Below are 19,193 nucleotides of genomic sequence, written 5' to 3' on the forward strand. Positions count from 1 at the left end.
AGCTTAAACTATAAAACTTTCAGAAGGAAAAACAGGAGAAAATCTTCATGCCCAACTGTGAAGCAAAGAGTTCTTAGATATATGTCTCCAAAAGTACAACCCATAAAAGAAAAAATTGATAGAATGGGCATCATCAAAATTAAGAACTTCTGTACTTCAGAAGATGCCATTAAGAAAATGAAAAGGTGGGCAGACTGGAAAAAGATATCTGAAAATTTATTTATCTGACCAAAGACTTGCATCTAGAAGATAAAAACAACTCTTACAACTTAGTCAAAATGACAACACAGTCAAAAATTGGACAAAAGATTTGAATAGACTTTTACCAGAAAAGATACACTAATGGTGCATAAGCATGTGAAAAGATGCCCACCAGCTTTAGTCACTAGGAAATTGCAAATTAAAATAAAAAATGAAATACCACGACACATCCACCAGAACTGCTATACTCAAGACAGACAATACCAAGTGTTGGTAAGAATGTGGAGAAACCTAGAATCCATGAAAAGATGCAGCCACTTTGGAAAACACTTTTTTAAAAAGTTAAACATAAACTTACCATACAATCTTAGAGAAATGAAAGCGTATGTCCACACAAAGGCAAGCATCCAATGTTAACGACAGTATTTTTCATAATAGCCAAAAGAAAAAGAAGATGGCGAACAGATAAAAAAAAAGTGGTATATTGATGCAAAATCGACTCAGCAATAAAAAGGAACAAAATGCACAACGCAGGTGAACTTTACAAACACCACGCTGAGAGAAGCCAGATGGAAAGGGGTAACTCCATTTATAAGAAATGTCCAGAAAACAGATCAGTTTTTGGAGTTTTGGGCAGGAGGAGAGAATGGGATCTAACTGGAGACGAACAAAAGGGAGCTTTTTGGGGTGATGTGTGTGGTAATGATTGCAAGACTCTATAAATTCAATAAAAATCACTGAATGGCATACTTTGGGTACTTCTTTTTTTTTGCATGGGCAGGCATCAGGAATTCAACCCCGGTCTCCAGCATGGCAGTGAGAACTCTGCGTGCTGAGCCACCATGGCCCGCCCTTTGGGTACATTTTATGACATGCAAATTATACCTCAATAAAGCTGTTAAAAATTTACAACAAAGTGGTATTGTTCAAAGAATCTAATTAGATTGTTAAAAAGACTCAAGTTAATATATAAATTGAATATATTATCTTTTTGTTTGTTTGTTTGGGCAGGTATCAGGAATCAAACCCGGGTCTCTGGCATGGCAGGTGAGAACTCTGCCTGCTGAGCCACCATGGCCTGCCCTGAATAGATTATATTTTTAAAACAGCACAAGTCAATGGGAAAAGGCTGGATTAAACGGTACACAACGGCACTTAGTACTGGGAGGGAAAAGAAAAACTAGAGCTCCACCTCTTGCCCTATACCCATAAACTCCAGACAACCTGAAGTGGTAAATGTACTAACTAAATAAGGAGAGGGTGAAAGCTAGAAAACCAAAAGAAAGGTAGAGGTGAATGCTAAGCTGACTTCGGGCTAAGGTAAATACATTAAGAGCAGTAAAAGTTCATCACTGAAAACCATTCACAACTTGTTAGGAAAAGGCGAATGAAGCAGAGCCCTAGCGAGAGAAATCTCAATGTTCAGTAACACCTGAAAAAATGCTCAAACTTAACAGGAATCAAAGACATGCACATTAAAATCTCCCTTTAAAAACGGAGAGGTGAAATACAACAAGCAATCTCACCCTCCCCCTGTCTACGTGGGACATGACTCCCAGGGGTGTGGACCTTCCTGGCAACGTGGGGCAGAAATCCTAGAATGAGTTGAGACTCAGCATCAAGGGATTGAGAAAACCTTCTCGACCAAAAGGCGGAAGAGTGAAATGAGACAAAGTGTCAATGGCTGAGAGATTCCAAACAGAGTGAAGAGGTTATCCTGGATGTTACTCTTAGGCATTAAGTAGATATCACCTTGTTATTCAAGATGTAATAGAGAGACTGGAGGGAACTGCCTGAAAATGTAGAGCTGTGGTCCAGTAGCCATCTTTCTTAGATGATTGTATAATGAAATAGTTTTCACAATGTGACTGTGTGATTGTGAAAACCTTGTGTTTGATGATTCTTTTATTTACCTTATCAAGAGACGAGTAAAACATATGGAATACAAATAAATAATAGGGGGAACAAATGTTAAAATAAATTTAGATTGAAATGCTAGTGATCAATGAAAGGGAAGGGTAAGGGGTACGGAATGTACGAATTTTTTTCTGTTTTCTTTTTATTTCTTTTTCTGAATAGATGCAAACGTTCTAAGTAATGATCATGATGATAAATATGCAACTATGTGATGAGATTGTGAATTACTAATTATATATGTAGAACAGAATGATCTAAAAAAACAAACAAACAAAAAAACGCAGAGGCAAAAGTTTCATGTATCAAGACTGCTTTCCAAAAACTTACAATCTCCAGATGGTTCTGAGCCCAGTTATGTTCTGAAACCCAGAGGGCCCAGCCTCTCCAGAACATCAACTAGCTCCATCCCCATATTCCATATTATCGACAGTCCCTTCCAACATGAAAAAGCTAGAATGGGCATAGCCCAAATACCCCTAAGGAGTGCGAGAAAGATCAAAGGAGAAGGTGGAGTTACACAGAGAAGGTCGGGTTTAACAAATGAGTATGACTGCTCAATCATTAAATTGATATTTCTTTCAGTCTCCAGTGTCTTGGAGCAGCTAGAAAGAAAGACCTGAAACTGTGGAACTGTAACCCACACCAAACTCTGAAATCTGTTCTGTAACTACTTGTTACAATGTACTTTGAAATTTATCGTTTTTTTGTGTATATGTTATAATTCATAATAAAAAATGTTTAAAAAAAATAAATGAGGCTGACAGCAGGACGGAGACCTTCAGAGCCCCCTTCCCCAAGCACCCCTTGAAGCCGGCCCCCAGGAAGCCACCTCCAGGAGACACCGAGAGGACTCTGTCAACCAGGGAGCAGCGAGTGCTCACCCGCATGTGGGCAAAACCAAATGAGCAAGTACAGCCATTTATATGCTTTCAAAGGGTGTGTTACATGGTCAGGCATGTATGTGATGTGTTAGTTGAAAGGAATACAACATGTAACTTTATGCTGACCACCTCCTTGGGGGAAAGGGCAACAGCGCAACTGAAACGTGGTGCAGAACTGCATTTAATCCAACTTGATTTAAAACTTACACAGTCTCCCGTGGCCAGAGGGCACCGTTGGACTATGCTGCTCCAGAGATTGGGCTCCAGGCCAGGCCAGGGTCTCAGTTGAAGCCCACCCCAGCCCCTGCTGGACACAAGGCCCACTCAACAGGGCAGGGTCACAGCCCTCTGTGGGGAGGGACACCAGGGCAGAGACAGACTCTTACCTCCTCGTCTTCCTCTGAGCCACTTTCTTCACTGTCAGATCTCGGAGCGACTTCATACCTAGAAAAGCAATATTCACGCATGCACGTGCATTTCCCCCAAACCAGCAGGGGTGTTTCCCTAGCCAACCTGGCTAGTCTCCAAGAGCAGAGAAAAATCCCTCCCAGCTGCCTGCACCCCCGGGAGGAGACAGACCATCCATGCCAAAGCCTGCTGGGGGGGGGGGGGGGGGGGAGACGGCGGCTTACCCTGGGTTCATCTCAAGCCAGGCCTCCAGCTGCCCTGCTTTGGGGGCATCTGTGCCGGTGAGTATCTTTCCGCTCTCCACGTGGATCACCTTCACGGGGAGGTCGCTCATCTGGCTGGTCTCGTCCAGAGGCTGGAAAAGACGCACCGGCGGCTGCAGGCTGTGCACGTGGGAGAGGGCAGCGAGCGTGTGGGAGAGGGCAGCGAGCGCGTGGGAGAGGGCAGCGAGCGCGTGGGAGAGGGCAGTGAGCGCGTGGGGGAGGGCAGCGAGCGCGTGGGGGAGGGCAGCGACCTGTCCAGACAGGGAAGAGGGTCCCGCACATGGCCAGAGGTGGGGGGTGGCCAAACCGCACAGCAATGAGGCGGTAAAGCCGAACCCCCGGGGCCTGGCCCGGGACAGCTATTTCTCTGACTGTGCTGAACCTGATGGAGACACCTAAATTTCCAATCAGTAAGACATTCACATAGTTCCAAATTCAAGGGGGTGTAGGGGGCTGTTCCTGCCTCTCCCAGCCCTCCTACCTGTCAGTTTCTCTTCACGGGCACCACCTGCATGGTCTCTCTCTGCATCCTTCCAGATCAACACATAAGGCACAGGGACTTGGGTATTACCCACCCCACCCCCCAAATTTTATATAAATGACTATAATATTCAAGCTCTCCTAGCCTGGATTTTTTCCATTTCTACTGGTATTTGAGACTTTATCAAGGGCCCTAATTCTTTTTTGTTAAACAACTACCTGGAATATCTGAAAAATAAAACAATTATCTTCATCTTAGTGACAAATATAGAACTCCTCACTTTTGAGACAGCAACTCTGGATGACTATTTCCCCTCTCACTGACTCCTCCAGATCTCCCAGAGAAAACCTTCAGGATGGAGGCAGAGCCCTCTGTTTAAAATGTGTTTACATCTTCTGGAAACTTACAGCACCCCCTCCCTCCACAGTGCTGCATCTGCAGCCGCCACCACCCACCCGAGCTATCACACCCTCCACCCCTGCCAAACTCGGCTCTCACTGCTCCAGAGCGAAACTCGGGCATCTCTACTTTTTTCTATTTTATTTAAAACTTCTTTGAAATCCTTTCAAGTTTACAGGATAGTCATAAAAATAATACAAAACCCATAAGGAGGACGCCAACACCCCCCCTTTGGCCCGCAGTCTGTTAAAAGCTTCCTGGATGATTCGAATGTGCAGCCAAGGCTGATAAGCACTGGCCGAGAGAAAGGAAAACCCACACTGTCACAGCAGGGTGTCTGCCACTAGGAACTGGGAAGGACCCAGTGGAATTCCCTGAGCTGGGCGTTCCCTCTGCATCTTTTCCCTTGAGACCCCTGTGGCCTTGAGGAGGGTTTGCATGGCAGCGGTGTGCCCACACACATTCTTCTGGAAGAATTCAAGGTGACATTTTGAATAAAATCCCTAAAAGTGAATGTGTTCGGGTTAATCCTTCAGTTGTTCAGATCTAGGAATCAGGCCTGATTCCAAGTGGGAGCGAGAACATAAGATGCAATGTTGTGACAGGAAACGAGGGAAACATCTGTCAAGAGGCGAGGTGAACGGCAGTGCATCAGGGCCGCTCAGTGCGATGCTCTTCGTAACAGCTAAACACTGGAAGCATCCCAAACAGCCATCAATTTGAATGGTGAAATCAACGAAAGTCAACATGATAAAATGAAAATGGTGTGAGATGGAAGGCTATCCAAGATATACCACTAAGTGAAAAAGAAAAATCTAGCTAAGACTAGATGAACCCAAATGCTTCTAAAACAAAGATGACGTGTGCATCGAGATTTCTGAATAGGAGAAAACATGAACCAGGGGCCAGCAGGCGGGCTGGGGGAGAACAGGCGCCATAGGCACTCTCATTGTGCATATGCCCATTTAGACTTTTCTATCAGAAGCTTCGTATTTATGATTCAAATGAGCAAAAGGCCACCTCTGTAATACGGTGACGTTAGAAAGAACCAGGGAAAGCTATGAAAGACGGATGAGATATGTTGCTAGGTGGGAAATGAACAAACATCAAGTGACAGATGAACAGAAAAAGGTCCTAGAGCAAACACCCCAAGGTGAGTCCTGGATTTTCTTGGGGAAGCAGGACAGGCGCGGGGCAGTAAAAGAAAATGCTTCTGATTTTGTACATCCTGCTTCACACTTCTTTATTCAAGAGAGTGTATTAAGTGAGAATACACTTGACAGTATGTTTGAAGAAAAGGGCAGTTACGGCGTGGAGAGGACAGAATGAATGAGGGACGGTGACCCTCTCTCTCTGAGGGCGCAACTTTGCAAGCTTCTGGCTTTTGGAATCACTCTGGTGCTTCACACACTGAAGAAATAGAGAGATGAGTTGATACATAAAGCCAGTTAGGCTAGGGGAGAACTTCAGGCACAGTAGTTTAGAGCACATTTCCTTACCCTAAAGAGCTCTAACCTAAGTGACCTCTCGCCAGAGGCTTCTTTTCCACAGCAATTCTCACACTACTCTCTATCTGTTCTTGGACTGAGCAGACAAGCAAACACACTGAGGAGCCAAGCTTCTCACTGCTGCAGAAAGGACAGCCCTGTGTGCTGGGTTAGAATTGGAGCTTTTGACAGATATGTAAAGAGGGACAAAGAAGTGCGTGTGTGTATATACACACCCCTCTCGTAGCTCTGCCCACTGAAGAGGGCCTGGAAGCACTGATGCGTACATCTTAGTTATGTATGTACCCTCAGCAGCAGAAAGCCGACCTAAAGTCAGATCTTGGTTTCTAAATATTCTTCTCTAACAAAAGGAGTCAGGGCTGCTTGAAGAAATGGCTGCCCAAGGCTGGGACAGAGAAAGCGCAGGTGTACCTGGAACATCTTGTTGTGCCAGAAGGTAAGAAAGTGCTCAGAGAAATGACAGGGGCCTGTCAAAAGGATGTAGGAGCCAACCGAAGGGCTCCTAACTGGCCCAAACTGGAACAATTAGAACATGAAAATAATGACAGTAAAGGGTTATAATCCATGAAACTGAATAAGAGTCCATGAGTTTACCCTGGGGTCAGCAAACAAGGAGCCCTAGGCCAAATCCAGACCCACAGCCTGTTTCCAAACAGCCGGCAAGCTAAGAACAGTCTTTAGAAACCAACCAAAAACAGAACAAAGCAACAGGGACCAGAAGTGGCCCACAAAGTATAAAGTTTGTGCTATCCAGCCCCTTACAGAAGAGTGTGCCAACCCCAGGTCTCTGAAGGGTGTAAATAAACAGTAGAGAAAGGAAAGCTTTCCCTTACTGTAGAAAGTCATCTACGGTAACCGTGGTTGAAAACGCTCATCTGGGTGAAGACAACCGGTGGATTCTAGAATGTGCAGGAGGGGCCTTGGGAGACCCTGTGCCTTCACAGAGCCTCAAGACGCCCCCAGCAGGTACTGGACCATTACAAGGGGGAAGACGGAAACGCCATGGTGGAGAAGCCAGGCAGACGCCACCTTAGCCAAGTGGAGGGGCACAGGGCATAAGACCTGGCCTGAGCCCTTCAGAACGTCAAGGTAACAAACAGCAAAGAAAAAGGGAGGGACGAGTCAAGACGGGAGGAGATGCGTACATCTCAGTTATTACAGATGGATGAACTCAGGGTAAGAGAGCATGGCTGCCTGCCGGGGTGAGAAGGGCACTGCTGCACGGTGGGTGAAGCACAGACTTTGGCATTAGGCAGACCTGGGTTCTAATCTCAGCACCAGGCTTACTAGGCATGTCATCTCCAGTAGGCTACTAACCTCTCGGCTGTAATTTCTTCATCTGTATAATGGGATACGCTCCCTTCTTCTGGAGCCAAGGCTTTTAATCTTCTAAAATCACCTAAGTGTATCTCTGACAGCCTCCTACACCCCCTTCTGCTCTCCTCTCTAAATCACAGGTCTTCCCCCCAGGGATAAAATACCATAGGCCAAGCGCTGGGTCAGAAACTATACATTATTTCATTTAATCTACCCAGAAATTCAATGAAATACTCTTTATCATCTCTATGTTATACCACACTAGTTTGAATGAAATCAATTTTTTTCTTAAATTTATGTATGTACAGATACCTAAATGCAATCTGTATTTATTTCTATTATAATAGTAAACCAATCAACTACTGGAAACCTGAAAATGAAAAGTCACTATAATTAGAAATTGTACACACTATAGACTCAATAATTTTAAGGCTTGGACTGTTTTGTTGTCATTCTATAATTGATCCCTTCCTAGAAATAGTCTACCTCATGCCACTGTTTTTTTTTTTGGAGGGGTAGATTAAAAAAAAAAAAAGAAAAGAAAAAGATCAGAGATGAGAGACGAAAACCGAGGGCTAGGGGGATCTGCGACCTCTTTCTGCCCAGGGACATCTGAGGGACAGCTGGCAGGGCCTCCCTCGGCCTGCACATTAGAGCACAGCACTGCATCAACGCCCAGGAGCTGAGTGGTCACTGCGGTGCCACGGGAGAGAACGGCCTTGTACTGAGGGAACGAATGCTGAACTACATGAAGGTAAAAGGATGGCTCGTCTGCTGCATAATGGGAAAATGGGAAATCTGGGATGAAAAATAACCAGAACTCTAGATTGTCGTTGCAATGCTCCCAGAAATCTGACATTATGTCAGAGTGAAAACTTAAAAATAAATGACAGGGAAAAAAAATACGAATGAATGAATGAATGATAGGGGGAGCATTCTGTGTAGAATGCTCACCTGCCAAGAGGGAGACCCGGGTTTGGTTCCCAGCCCATGTACACACAAAAATAAAAATAAAATAACAGCAACAGTGATAAATGACGTGGCACACGCACAGACGAAAGGCTGGACGGAAACACGCCCATGAGTTAGCTGTGTTCCCTCTGGGGAAGAGCATGGAGGAGGGGGTCAGAGGGGGTGACAAGGGGACGGATATGACTTCTCACCAGCATCCTGTCCAGATGATGGTGAGAAAAAAAATTAAATTTCTGAAGGGTGAAACAAACGCAAGCCACTCTGGGTGGCACTTCCAGGAGAAGAGCCCCTGCCTCCTCACCTCCCCATCGGGTCCGATGGCAGGTGTCTGTCCTTCCGCGTTCTCTGCCTTCTGGAAGTGGAGAGAGACAGGGTCAGGGCAGGAGGTGGGGCGAGGGGGGGCGGCCGCGCAGACGCCTGCGGGGGGGCAGAGGGAGCAGGGGGAGCAGGGGGGGCAGGGGGGGCAGGGGGAGCAGGGGGGGCGGGGGGGGCAGGGGGGCGGGGGGGCAGGGGGGCAGGGGGGCGGGGGGAGCAGGGGGGGCAGGGGGGCAGGGGGGCGGGGGGGAGCAGGAGGAGCAGGGGGGGGGAGGGGGAGCAGGGGGGGCAGGGGGAGCGGGGGGGCGGGGGGAGCAGGGGGGGCAGGGGGAGCAGGGGGGCAGGGGGAGCAGGGGGGGCAGGGGGAGCGGGGGGAGCAGGGGGGGCGGGGGGAGCAGGGGGGACAGGGGGCGCAGGGGGAGCGGGGGGGGAATGGGGGGCAGGGGGAGCAGGGGGACAGGGGGGGCAGGGGGAGCAGGGGGAGCAGGGGGAGCAGGGGGAGCAGGGGGGGCAGGGGGGGCAGGGCCGGGTGGGCCCACCTTCTTCTTCTTCTTCTTCTTCTTCTCCTTGGCGACCTGGGCAGCCTTGTGCTGCCGCACCAGCTCGGTGAGGTTGGCCACGTACTCGTCCGTCTGCTGCAGCAGGTACGCCAGGCGCTTGTCCTTCTTCTGGTCGATGAGCTTGCGGTACCCTTCCTCGTCCTCGGCCTGGGAGGGTGCGGGGCAGGTCAGGGCGCCGCGCATCCGGGGCTGGCACCCGCCACCCAAAGGCGCTGGGCACAGGGGACAGGGGGCGCCGCCCAGGTGGGTGAGGAAGTTTCGGCCGTGGAAAGTGGGGCTGGTCACGACACGGTAAGGTCAAATAATGCCACCCAACTGGGTACTTAAAAATGGTTAAAAAGGAAGCTTTTGTGATACATGTTAGCATAATGAAAAACTTAACAATCAAAAGCACTTGGTGTTCTTAACTAGTGGCCGGGTGTGTTTAGGGAGCTCTGGCCCCCTCACCAGTACCCCACCCCAAAGGCCCTTCAGTAACTATCAACTACCCCCCTTTAGGTTTTTCCTTCATGCCTACTGAGCACAAACCCTGTGGGTACCAGCTCCAAGACCAGATCCATGGAGTCATTTGAAGAGGCTGCCAGCAAGTTCTCTCTGTCCACAAAACCCACCCAAACCTACATCCTTCTCTCTGCCTGGCCTGACCCACATTGTTCCCTCAAGCCCCTGCAGCAGCCTCCCTCTGCTTTCCAAGGACACATCATGTCACGTCGCCCCGGGGTGAGCCCTCCCACAGCATCCAAGGCCCGCCCTGCCCAACTCTTGGACCTCCCACCCCTTCACCAGGGTGTCCCAGGGGCCCGGGCCCACCTGCTGCCCCTCCCAGCTAGGTCCCTGCCCTGTCTCCCTCCTCCTGGGATCCTGCCTCCTTGGGTCACACCCGCCCAAGGCCTCTGCTCAGAGTCGTCTGTGCCACCCGCAACTCTACTTCACTGTCTTCGTTGCACTTTCTACTCTCCACAACTACCTTAGCTGTTACACCTGCAGTGCAAGCATGTGCCCAAGGGCAGGGACCTGTCCTGCTCACTGCAGTGCCCCCTGCCCATACTCTGTGGCCAGGCTCTTGATATTGGCCAGAACAGCATGCATTCAGGAAGCAGAGGTCGGATGAAAAGGGGACGGGGGTGCAGCCAGGCCACTACCTATGGTTCCTGCAGCCATAGAGGTGGTGCCGCCTCCACACCCAAACATGAGCCAGCCACTGACGAGCCCAGGGGCCTGTGATCACAGTGACCGCACAATGCAGGAACAGGGGCCAGGCACAGGTGAGCCCAGGCCACTGCCTCCCAGACCAGCACCCGGCCTCTGCCTCAGAGCCACACAATGGCTCTGGGTGGCACCGGGGGACTCTGAGGCCCACAGCACTGGGGTCTGCAGGTCAGAACTCACCATGAGCCTCCGCATCCGCTCCTTCTCAATCCGTTCGTTTTCTTTCTTCTGCTCGCGCTCCGTGTTGGCATGGTATGTGGCCACTGCCTTCGTGAGCTTTTGGATTTTGCCTGTGACCGACCTGTGATATTCTTTGAAGTCCTTGGCATGCTGCAGAATGCTGTTGAGGTATTCCTGCAGGGACATACATGGAGGGGGAGACTGAGCCACCATGGGGATCATGCCAGCTTCCCCAGGTGAGGCCTGCACGGCTGTGAAGGGAGCTGGACGGAAACGAGAGCACAAGGGTACGCCCACAGGGAGGCAATGCTCGGGGTCGGCTGTATGGGTGCCACTGTTAGACTCAACACTAGCACAGGGCGATGAGGAGGCACCACATGCACACCACACTCTGCAGGGCCAACCTGGCGTGTATGTTCCCAGCTTCCACACACTCCCCCCGGGTTACTTCTCCCCTGGGCACTGGTTTTAAGGAAACTCCAGACCATGAGGCTCAGCCCAGTGTCACGCTGCACATCACCCCACAGGGCAACGGCTCTGTGGGCTACTGGAGGCTGGACAGAACAAGAAGGAACACACAGCAGATACCAAGCACAATGCTCTGACAATATTTAAAAATGAGAAAATGTGTGCTAAATTAAAAATAAAAAGAATGCTGTTTGTGTATACCCGAAACCCCAATTTTGATTAATGTACTTACACAGAAAAAACCCTGGAGAGATGTACAAATGGAGGTGAGCTCTGAGCTTCCCCCCTTTTTTTTTTTACATAGGCAGGTACCAGAAATTGAACACGGGTCTCTGAACTGGCTGGCGAGAATTCTGCCACTGTGCCATGCACCACCCACCACCATCGCCTGCCCTTTGGCCTTCCTTTTCCATGCTACTTTACACTTTACCAGTAACAGATACTGATAGTAGAAAATCTTTAGAAGATATAAATAAGCAAATGGTAGACAGAATCACCCTCAAACCCAACTTAATTAAGAGACGCATCTCCTGTAATAAACGGGTAAAGACCTAAGCTAGGGCACACCACCCACACCACCACCACTTCTGCTCGGAACTTTCCAGAGCTCCCACCCAGGGCAAGAGCCAAGGTCCTCCTGCCGCCCGCCCATCGCCTCTCTGCCCTCTCCTCCTCGCTCACTCTGCTCTGGTGACACCAGTAACTTGCTTTTCACAGAAGCACCAGTGCATCCCAGCCCCAGGGCCTTTGCTCCTGTCACTCTACCTGGAAAACAGCCCCCAGCCCTCAACAAACCCACGCAGCTCCCTCCCAGGGTCCCTGTTCAGCTCTCGCCTCCTGGGACAGACCTCCCCAGGCCCGCCTGTCTACACGGCACGTCCTTCACCCGCTTGCCCTGCTTAAGTTTTGTTCACATGCACCACGACCAGCATGATACACGTGGCTCTGATTCTGGCCTGTCTTTCCCCTGCCATGGGGGCGCGGCATTGCTTTTGCCCACCTGTGCCTTCCTGCTGCCTGGCGCTCTGCTACGATGGAGGAAAAGAAACAAATGGCGCGTCTGCACACAGGCCCATGGAGCCTCGCCAGCAGGCTGTGGCCGCATGCCCGGGACGCACCTGGTGCTTCTGCCGGCGCTTGCGCTCCTGCTCGATCTTCTGCTGCTTCTCCAGCTTCTCGGTGATGCGGGCCTCACGCAGGGACTGCCGCTTGCTGCGCTTGTAGGCCTTGGCGTTGAGGGCCGTCTCGAGGGCTGTGTCCCTCCGCATGCACACCACCACCTCCTGGCGCAGCTTTGGGGAGAAAGAGGGACACGGCTGCAGGTGCCAACGCTGGGACGCCCGCAACGACGTACAGTGGCCCGGGTATGACGGCCGGGATGCAGCCGCTCCCACTTGGCAGACGGCATCCGCCCGGCGGCCTACTCGGGAAGGGATGCCACGGGACAGTGTAGGCTGCACGTGTGTTCTCACAACTAAAGGAACAAGGGAGTGGCCGAAAAGACGCTTACAGTTGATAAGGGACCCTGGGCTGGAACGGATAATGGGAGAAAAGGTGCAAAAAGACATTATTGGGATGTGCAAAAAGTATATAGACTGTAGGGCTTTAAGTCAACGCTAAATTTCCTGGACTTAAATGCTCTTAAGGTGGTTGCTTAAATAAGTGTCCCTGTTCTTAGGAAAGGTACACGGAAGTACTGTGTGTTCAAGGGACACGGCGTGTGCAACCTGTACTCAGACGCTCAGAAAACAGACGGACGGGTCGGTAGGCGGGTAGCGGACTGATGGTTGGAGGGCTGCATAGAAAAAACAGCACAGCACATGTGGCAAAATGTCAAAATTGGTAGCTCTGGGCAGCTGGGTGGGGAGGGGGGTATACCAGAGTTCCCTGAGTTTTGCGTTATTTTTGCAACTGTCCTGCAAGTCTGAAATCATTTCAAAATAAAAAGTGTGAGGGAATCCAAAAAACAGAATGCCACTGCTTCCAAAAGGACGCTTTTTAAACGCCAAAAGCACCAAACTGATGAGATGAGAGGCTGTCGGGCAGGTGACCAGTGGCAGAATGAGCCCAGTCAAGGGACACTCACATCTGGAAACCCAGCAAGGTGGTCCCCTTGTACAGGCCGGTCGCTGTCTTCCCTCAACCACATACACAATTCCTTAGAGTCATTCAAAACCACACCACACCCTAGAAATGGACCCATTCGAAGCTCCTGCCTCCAGCTGGCAACTGCCTCCTCAGGGAAGGGGCACACTTATTCATCACCCAAATGGCCAATACCCCTGATGGGGCTGGACGTGGAGAGGGGACAGGGCCAGGAGCTACTGAGTGAGGCCCCCGCTGTGGCTGTGAAGTCAGGGTCCATTTAACAAGTGCCCAGGGGCCAGGCCTGTGCGCCTAAGCCTCAGAGGAGGCGGGGAGCCCACCCGAGAGTGGGGCACGCCTGAGCCCCACCTGCCTCTGGAAGTTCAGCAGCCTGAGGGCCTTGAGCTCAATGGTCGCTTTGGTTCGCAAATCCCCGGCCAGGGACCCGGGAAGGTTTTCAAGTTCCTGAATTCGGTGTGCGATGCGAGCCTGCAGCCTGCGGTGCAAAGACAGAAAAAGGACAGGGGTGAGGACTGTGTCGGTTCACAGAGAGCCTACCTGGTCCCCCTCAGGAAAGCCCATCCCTCAAGGGAGGCAGAGGAGGATGGTCACCAGGGCAGATCTGGGCAGCCGGGAAGGAAGGCCCCCAGGACTGGGCCTGGGGCCGCAGCAGAGGGGAAGCCCCCAGGGCAGGTGGGCATGGCCTCTGGATTCAGGCCAACCAGGAACCCCATCCTGCCCCAAGGTGGTGGAGACGTGTGGCTGTGGGCCTCCCTTTGGCCTGCTGAGCCTCATGTCCTTGCTTCCTACAGTCTTATTCTGAAGCTTCACTAGGACAACCCCTCACTCAGACTCAGACTTTCAGTGCACGTTTAATAGCACGTGCTGCGTGTCCAGCATCGATCCAGGTGTGGGGCCCTAGCATCTGACAGGCAGGCCACATAGGCTCTCAAGTTGCTCACAGCCTCATCAGGAAGAAAGGCTGCGAAGGAGTTTAAAAACTAAGTCCCTGGGGTCATCCCAGAGAGTGGCAGGCGGGGGGGCACAGCCTCCATGAGGAGATGAGCTCAGCACCAGGCCTGGATGACAGGAGCCTGGAAGCCACCTGTGCAAAGGCCCTGAGGCAGGAAGGAGCCTAACTTGTAAAACAAACAGGAAGAGGAACTGGGAGAGTAGAACAGGCAAGAATAGGGCAACAGGCAGGGGGTGAACAGAAAGGAGTTTAATGGAAAGATAATGGGAAGCTAATGGAAGGTTTAACCTGGGGAACAGATGTGATAAAAATTAATTCAAAAAAGAAACTTCTGGAAACTGCTGTGGGAAACAGACTAGATAGGAAACAGCAGAAACAAGGAGGGAAGGAGGTACAGACCAGGTGGGTGGGCAGCAATGGGGGGACAGGGCACTATTTTCTGGGGTGAAAGGAGCTGAAAGGGTCCTTGGGACATGGCAGGTGAGAGAGGGAGAGCAGGGTGTGGGTTCTGGAAAGCTGCTGGAGGGAGGACCCAAGGGAATGGGGACAGATGGGGAAGTGAGCTGGCAGGAAGCAGACGGGCATGGGGGCTGGAGCTCAGGGCATGTCCGCACTGGAGACCCGCTTTACAGACAATCATCTGACAAAGACGCACTGACTCGTCTGGGCCTGTGCCCATGTGCGAGGAACAGCTGGTCCCTCAGGGAGCATGGACAGAGCAAGTGGGGCCGACCCTGAAGGAGTGAGTCCCCAGTACCATGGGAAGTGAAAAGAAGGGCAAGGGGCTCGGACACGGAATTTGGGGGTACCGAGCAGCTTGGGAGAGCATTACCAAACCTGCTGAGCGCCCGACACCCTGCCTGGGTCACGGGAGCCAGAGGCCTGGGTCTGAGGAGGGTCTGCAGTGTGGACCCTCCCTAGTAATCTCTAGGGAGGGAACGCTGGCGTTGCAGAATCCATGAAATTTCCAAGCACAAGTCCCGTGGAACCTAGTGACGCCAGCATTAGGGATTTACTGACATGTGTGCCGTGAGGACTCAAGAGCTATGAGTATACTGACTATAGCAATCTTTGTTACAAAAGATCAGAAACAAGTGAACCTCAGTTTAGTCAGGGCACTGGCTCCAATAAAAACACCAGACACCCCAATAAAAACACCAGACACCCGAGCTTGGGATCCTGATGCACACCAATGTCCTGGGAGTGGAGGCACCAATGCCACAGAGTGAGAGCCAGGGGCACTGGAGACCCTCCCGGCCCTTGCTCTAGGACTTCCTTCCTTTGGCTCCACCTTAGTCATATCTGTCTTGCTGTGGATGAAACGTATCCTCCGGGCAGCGCTTTCCTGAGTTGTGTGAGTCGTTCCAATGAAACCGAGGGAGTGAGGGTAAGCCCCCAGGATTTGTGGGCATTTGGTCAGCAGCGAGGGGCCCGCAGGCTGGAGGTAGGTGTGGGGAGCTGTGCCCTCGGCCCCCCGGGCAGCGGCCCTACCTGTGCTCCCGCTCCTGCAGGATCTCCACGGGATCCAGGCCCCGGGGCTTCTGGATGGGCGTGATGCGGCTCTGCTTCTGGTGCATCGGCACCGTGGGGGCAGGCTGGGCAGGCTGCCCTGGGGACTGCGTCTGGGGCGGCAGTACTGGGGAGGCGGCGGGCGGGACGGCTGGGGGTGCAGGGGAAGGGCGGCCCGTCGGCTGCGGAGGGATCAGCTTCTGGGGTGTACTCGTGGGGGCAGCAGCATTGGCCAGGGGTCCTGGGTTAGAACCAAGCGGCAGAGGTGAGTTCCTGGGCCAGTTCCCTGGGAGACAGACCCTTGCCCATCTGGCCCCAGGCCGATAAGCCCCACACCAGCACCCTCACTTCCCTGCCCGCTACTCCTTCCCTGCCCACTACTCCCTCCCTGCCCGCTACTCCCTCTCTGCCCGCTACTCCCTCCCTGCCCACTCCTCCGCTCTAGCCACACGACCGCCCATTCATGGAGGGGCCCTTCTCTTTCCTTCAGGCCTCAGCTCCAGCCTCATCTGGATCTCAACCTCAAGGCCTTCCCTCCCAAAGTACTATGCGGCCCAGGGTCCCCCGGGCTGTGGCCTCACAGGACCAGCATTTTCCTGCCCTTGATTTGTAAAGCTCTCACCAACCCCAAGTGGAGATTCTCACTTAACTGCCCCTGGCTAAGCCCCGGGTTCCAAGAGGGCAGGGGTAGGACCATTTTAACCACTGTTATGACCCCAGTAAATAAAAGATCCTCAGAGGCTTCCCACTGGCCAGAGAAACATCCTGAAGTCAACAAAAGTGCATAACCACTTGAAGCCAGGGAGCTGAAACTTCTAAGGGCACAAATTCTATATCCCCTTGCTGCCCACTGCCTTGTCAAGCCAAGCCCACCCTCCCATGCACAGGCAGACAAACTGTGTGTCCTCCATCTCACAGGCAATACTGATATCTCTCAGGAGGCGCCAGCAGGGGACAGAAAACCCAGGGGGTGGCTTCAGGCGCTCATGGGGTGGCTGAGTTCATGTCCTCAGGGGGCCCACAGAAAGTGACCATTCCACAGAGATGCTGAAGAGGCCGTGGTGGTCTAACTGGGCCAGGGAGCAAGGGCCCGACGCGTGCAACCCTGGCAGAGCTGGCAGCGTACTCCGAGGCCTGGGCCAGGAGGCCACGTGGCATGGGGCACAAGGGACTGCACAGCCCAGTGAAGGTGGTGTCAGAGCAGACAGTGGGGACAGAAAACCAGCAGGCCAGCAGGTTGTAAAGGAGTGCAGACTCTGTTCTGAGGGTCAGGGGAGCCCTGAGAGTTTAAATGCAGGGAGGACCCAGGAAGATGGACCCGTGGGGAACCAGTCTGGCAGCGGATGGACTGCTTAGGGGGAGCTTCCAAATCCAAGTCAGGGGGAGGAGACGCTGGGACCCCAGAATGAGGGGTGGGCATGGGTGTGTCTTTAAGGGACTACGGGGGCCCTGCAGTGGGCGCGTGCACTGGCCTCACTCTCTCCCACTCTGGGGTTTCTTGAAGAGACCCCAGAATAACCACAACCCCCAGGACCCTGGTGGGCAGGAACAGCGGCGGGGAGTCAAACACAGCCTCTGGGAAGAAGCAGTGACAGGTGAGGTAAAGGATGAGGCTGCAGGCCCTGTTGAGAAAGGCTGTCCCTTCTCTCTCCACCGGGCTCACCTCGGTGTGCAGCCAGCAAGCCCAAAACATGCCCATCCCATCATGAGTAGGAAGTTACCTTCGGGCCAGGGCTTGGGAGGCCCTCCGGGGGGCTGGCCTGGCATTCCGGGGGGCACACCTGAGGGTCCCGGGGGAGGCATGTTGGGTCCTCCCATACCTACGTGCAAGAGAGAAACACAAAGAGAGGGTTAGCCGCACCCAGGGTGTGGACCAGCACCATGCCTGGGGCAGGCGGCTCTAGGGGTACGGGAAACACCAAGCAGCAAGCCCCTCCCGCGGCCCAGGCCCCAGCAAGGGTTGGAGGGCAGGATGCCGCCCACCTGCCTGGGTCTCCCCACGCCCGTGGGGCCTTACCGTGGGGCCTGCTGTAACTAGGAGCCGCCGGGCCTGGGCCCGGGCCTGGGCCAGGGCCAGTGGCGGACACAGAGGGAGGAGGTAGCGTTGGCATCTGCTGCTGCATCCCAGGCATGGGCCGCTTGCCCTGCACGGCCATCTGCAGGTGGTCGGGGAGCGGCTGCCCCCGGGCCAGCATCTTGTAGGCCATGATCTGCGCCCGAAGCTGGTGCAGCTGGTTCTGGTTGAACGGCGTGGGCCCGCGGTTCTGCTGCCCCAGGGCCTGGGGGTCAGCACCATCCAGCGGGGCGCCTCCTGGCCCAGTCGACATCTGGGGGCCCGAGGATGGGCCGCTGGCCGGAACCGGGCTGGAGGCGTGCTCAGAGCCGCCCAGGGGTGAGGGGTAGCCTGTGGGGAGACACAGTCCACAGGTTACCTGGCAGCACATCTTCCGGGACTTTCTCCTTTATACTCTCACGGTGGTCACGGTTCCACAGTGAAACATAGCCCATTTCAGCCACTTCCACATGCACAGCCCAGGGGTGTCAGCTGCACTCTCACTGCCATGAGACCATCACTCCTGACCATTGCCAAAGCTTCTCCCTGGGACCTTCAAGGCGGAGGCAGTGCCGGCAACCTCTCTGCTGCGCTTGCAGGTGCAACCCCAAGGCTGTGGGCCACCACGACCAGCCAGGGCCTGCCGGTCCGCACACAGCCACGGCCTGCCGGTCTGCACACAGCCAGGGCCTGCTGGTCTACACACAGTCACGGCCTGCCAGTCTGTACAGTCAGCTCTGTTCCAGCTGCGTTTCAGGGAATTGCCAATGCTTATGGCTGAGACGGGCAACAGAAATCCAGCCTTTTTCCTCGGCTTCCTTTTCCCTCCTGCCTTCACATAAGTTGTGCCCTCTCCGCCTGGCCCAGCCTAAGCCCCCCACTTCCATGACCTGCAGAAACCCTGAGGAAACTGAGTCTCTGGTCCCTGACAGGGCAGGGTGGTGAGTCACCCACACCCTCACTTCCCAAACATCGAAGCCACTTGGAGGGCTGGTGAGAACAGAGTCCCAGGCCCCACCTCAGCCATCTGTCTTTGGCAGATCTCGCAGGCTCTGTGACCAGCCCTCACCTGACACATGGCGCTGTCGCGACTCTGTCCCACAGGGCTGCTCTAAGCCACTATGGCCAGGACAAGGCCAGCCAGGGACCCCAGACAGTCCCCAGGGCAGCACCTCCCCTCCCTCTCCTGCACCGCCCTGGATCCACCTGCACCCATCAGGGTGAAACCCAGCTTGGATCTCCCTAATGTACCATGAAGGCCAGGCAGGAGGGGAACAAACAAATCATACCCTGGGAATGCTGGTCCATGGGGCTGGGGGGCGGCCCCATCCCTGCATGGGCCCCCGACCGCATCCCCATGCCTTTCATCTGGCCATAGCGGGGGTCATCTGACAGGCCCTTCTCGTGCAGGGAATCCAGCGGCTGCAACAACAGACGGGAGAGAGCGGAGTCAGCGTGGGGCAGACGAGAGGCCAGGCCACCGGAAACAGGCAC

At 53.2% G+C, this 19,193-nt stretch overlaps 1 protein-coding gene and 1 long non-coding RNA gene across 9 annotated transcripts in view; one reads left to right on the top strand and one right to left on the bottom strand.

The window, feature by feature from the left end:
- SMARCA4 (SWI/SNF related BAF chromatin remodeling complex subunit ATPase 4) overlaps positions 1-19,193 on the bottom strand; it is a 93,536-nt gene that overhangs the window by 57,017 nt on the left and 17,326 nt on the right. For 7 of the 8 annotated variants that reach the window (XM_077121785.1, XM_077121784.1, XM_077121782.1 and 4 more), the window contains exons 3-13: positions 18,989-19,121; positions 17,664-18,050; positions 17,368-17,466; positions 15,629-15,887; positions 13,534-13,660; positions 12,198-12,371; positions 10,612-10,785; positions 9,202-9,369; positions 8,649-8,699; positions 3,632-3,762; positions 3,386-3,443 (exon numbers count right to left, since the gene is read on the bottom strand). In XM_077121785.1, coding sequence (XP_076977900.1) covers positions 3,386-3,443; positions 3,632-3,762; positions 8,649-8,699; positions 9,202-9,369; positions 10,612-10,785; positions 12,198-12,371; positions 13,534-13,660; positions 15,629-15,887; positions 17,368-17,466; positions 17,664-18,050; positions 18,989-19,121 — 1,761 coding nt within the window. The remainder of the gene's footprint in view (positions 1-3,385; positions 3,444-3,631; positions 3,763-8,648; positions 8,700-9,201; positions 9,370-10,611; positions 10,786-12,197; positions 12,372-13,533; positions 13,661-15,628; positions 15,888-17,367; positions 17,467-17,663; positions 18,051-18,988; positions 19,122-19,193) is intronic. The other variant, XM_077121783.1, reaches the window with a different exon arrangement.
- Positions 6,977-11,284, top strand: LOC143650693 (uncharacterized). The gene is made up of 3 exons (XR_013159642.1): positions 6,977-7,234; positions 7,982-8,129; positions 9,721-11,284. It is a non-coding gene; the product is annotated as an uncharacterized LOC143650693 (long non-coding RNA).

The sequence above is a fragment of the Tamandua tetradactyla genome, chromosome 11 (assembly GCF_023851605.1).
Source record: "Tamandua tetradactyla isolate mTamTet1 chromosome 11, mTamTet1.pri, whole genome shotgun sequence".
Taxonomy (NCBI): domain Eukaryota; kingdom Metazoa; phylum Chordata; class Mammalia; order Pilosa; family Myrmecophagidae; genus Tamandua; species Tamandua tetradactyla.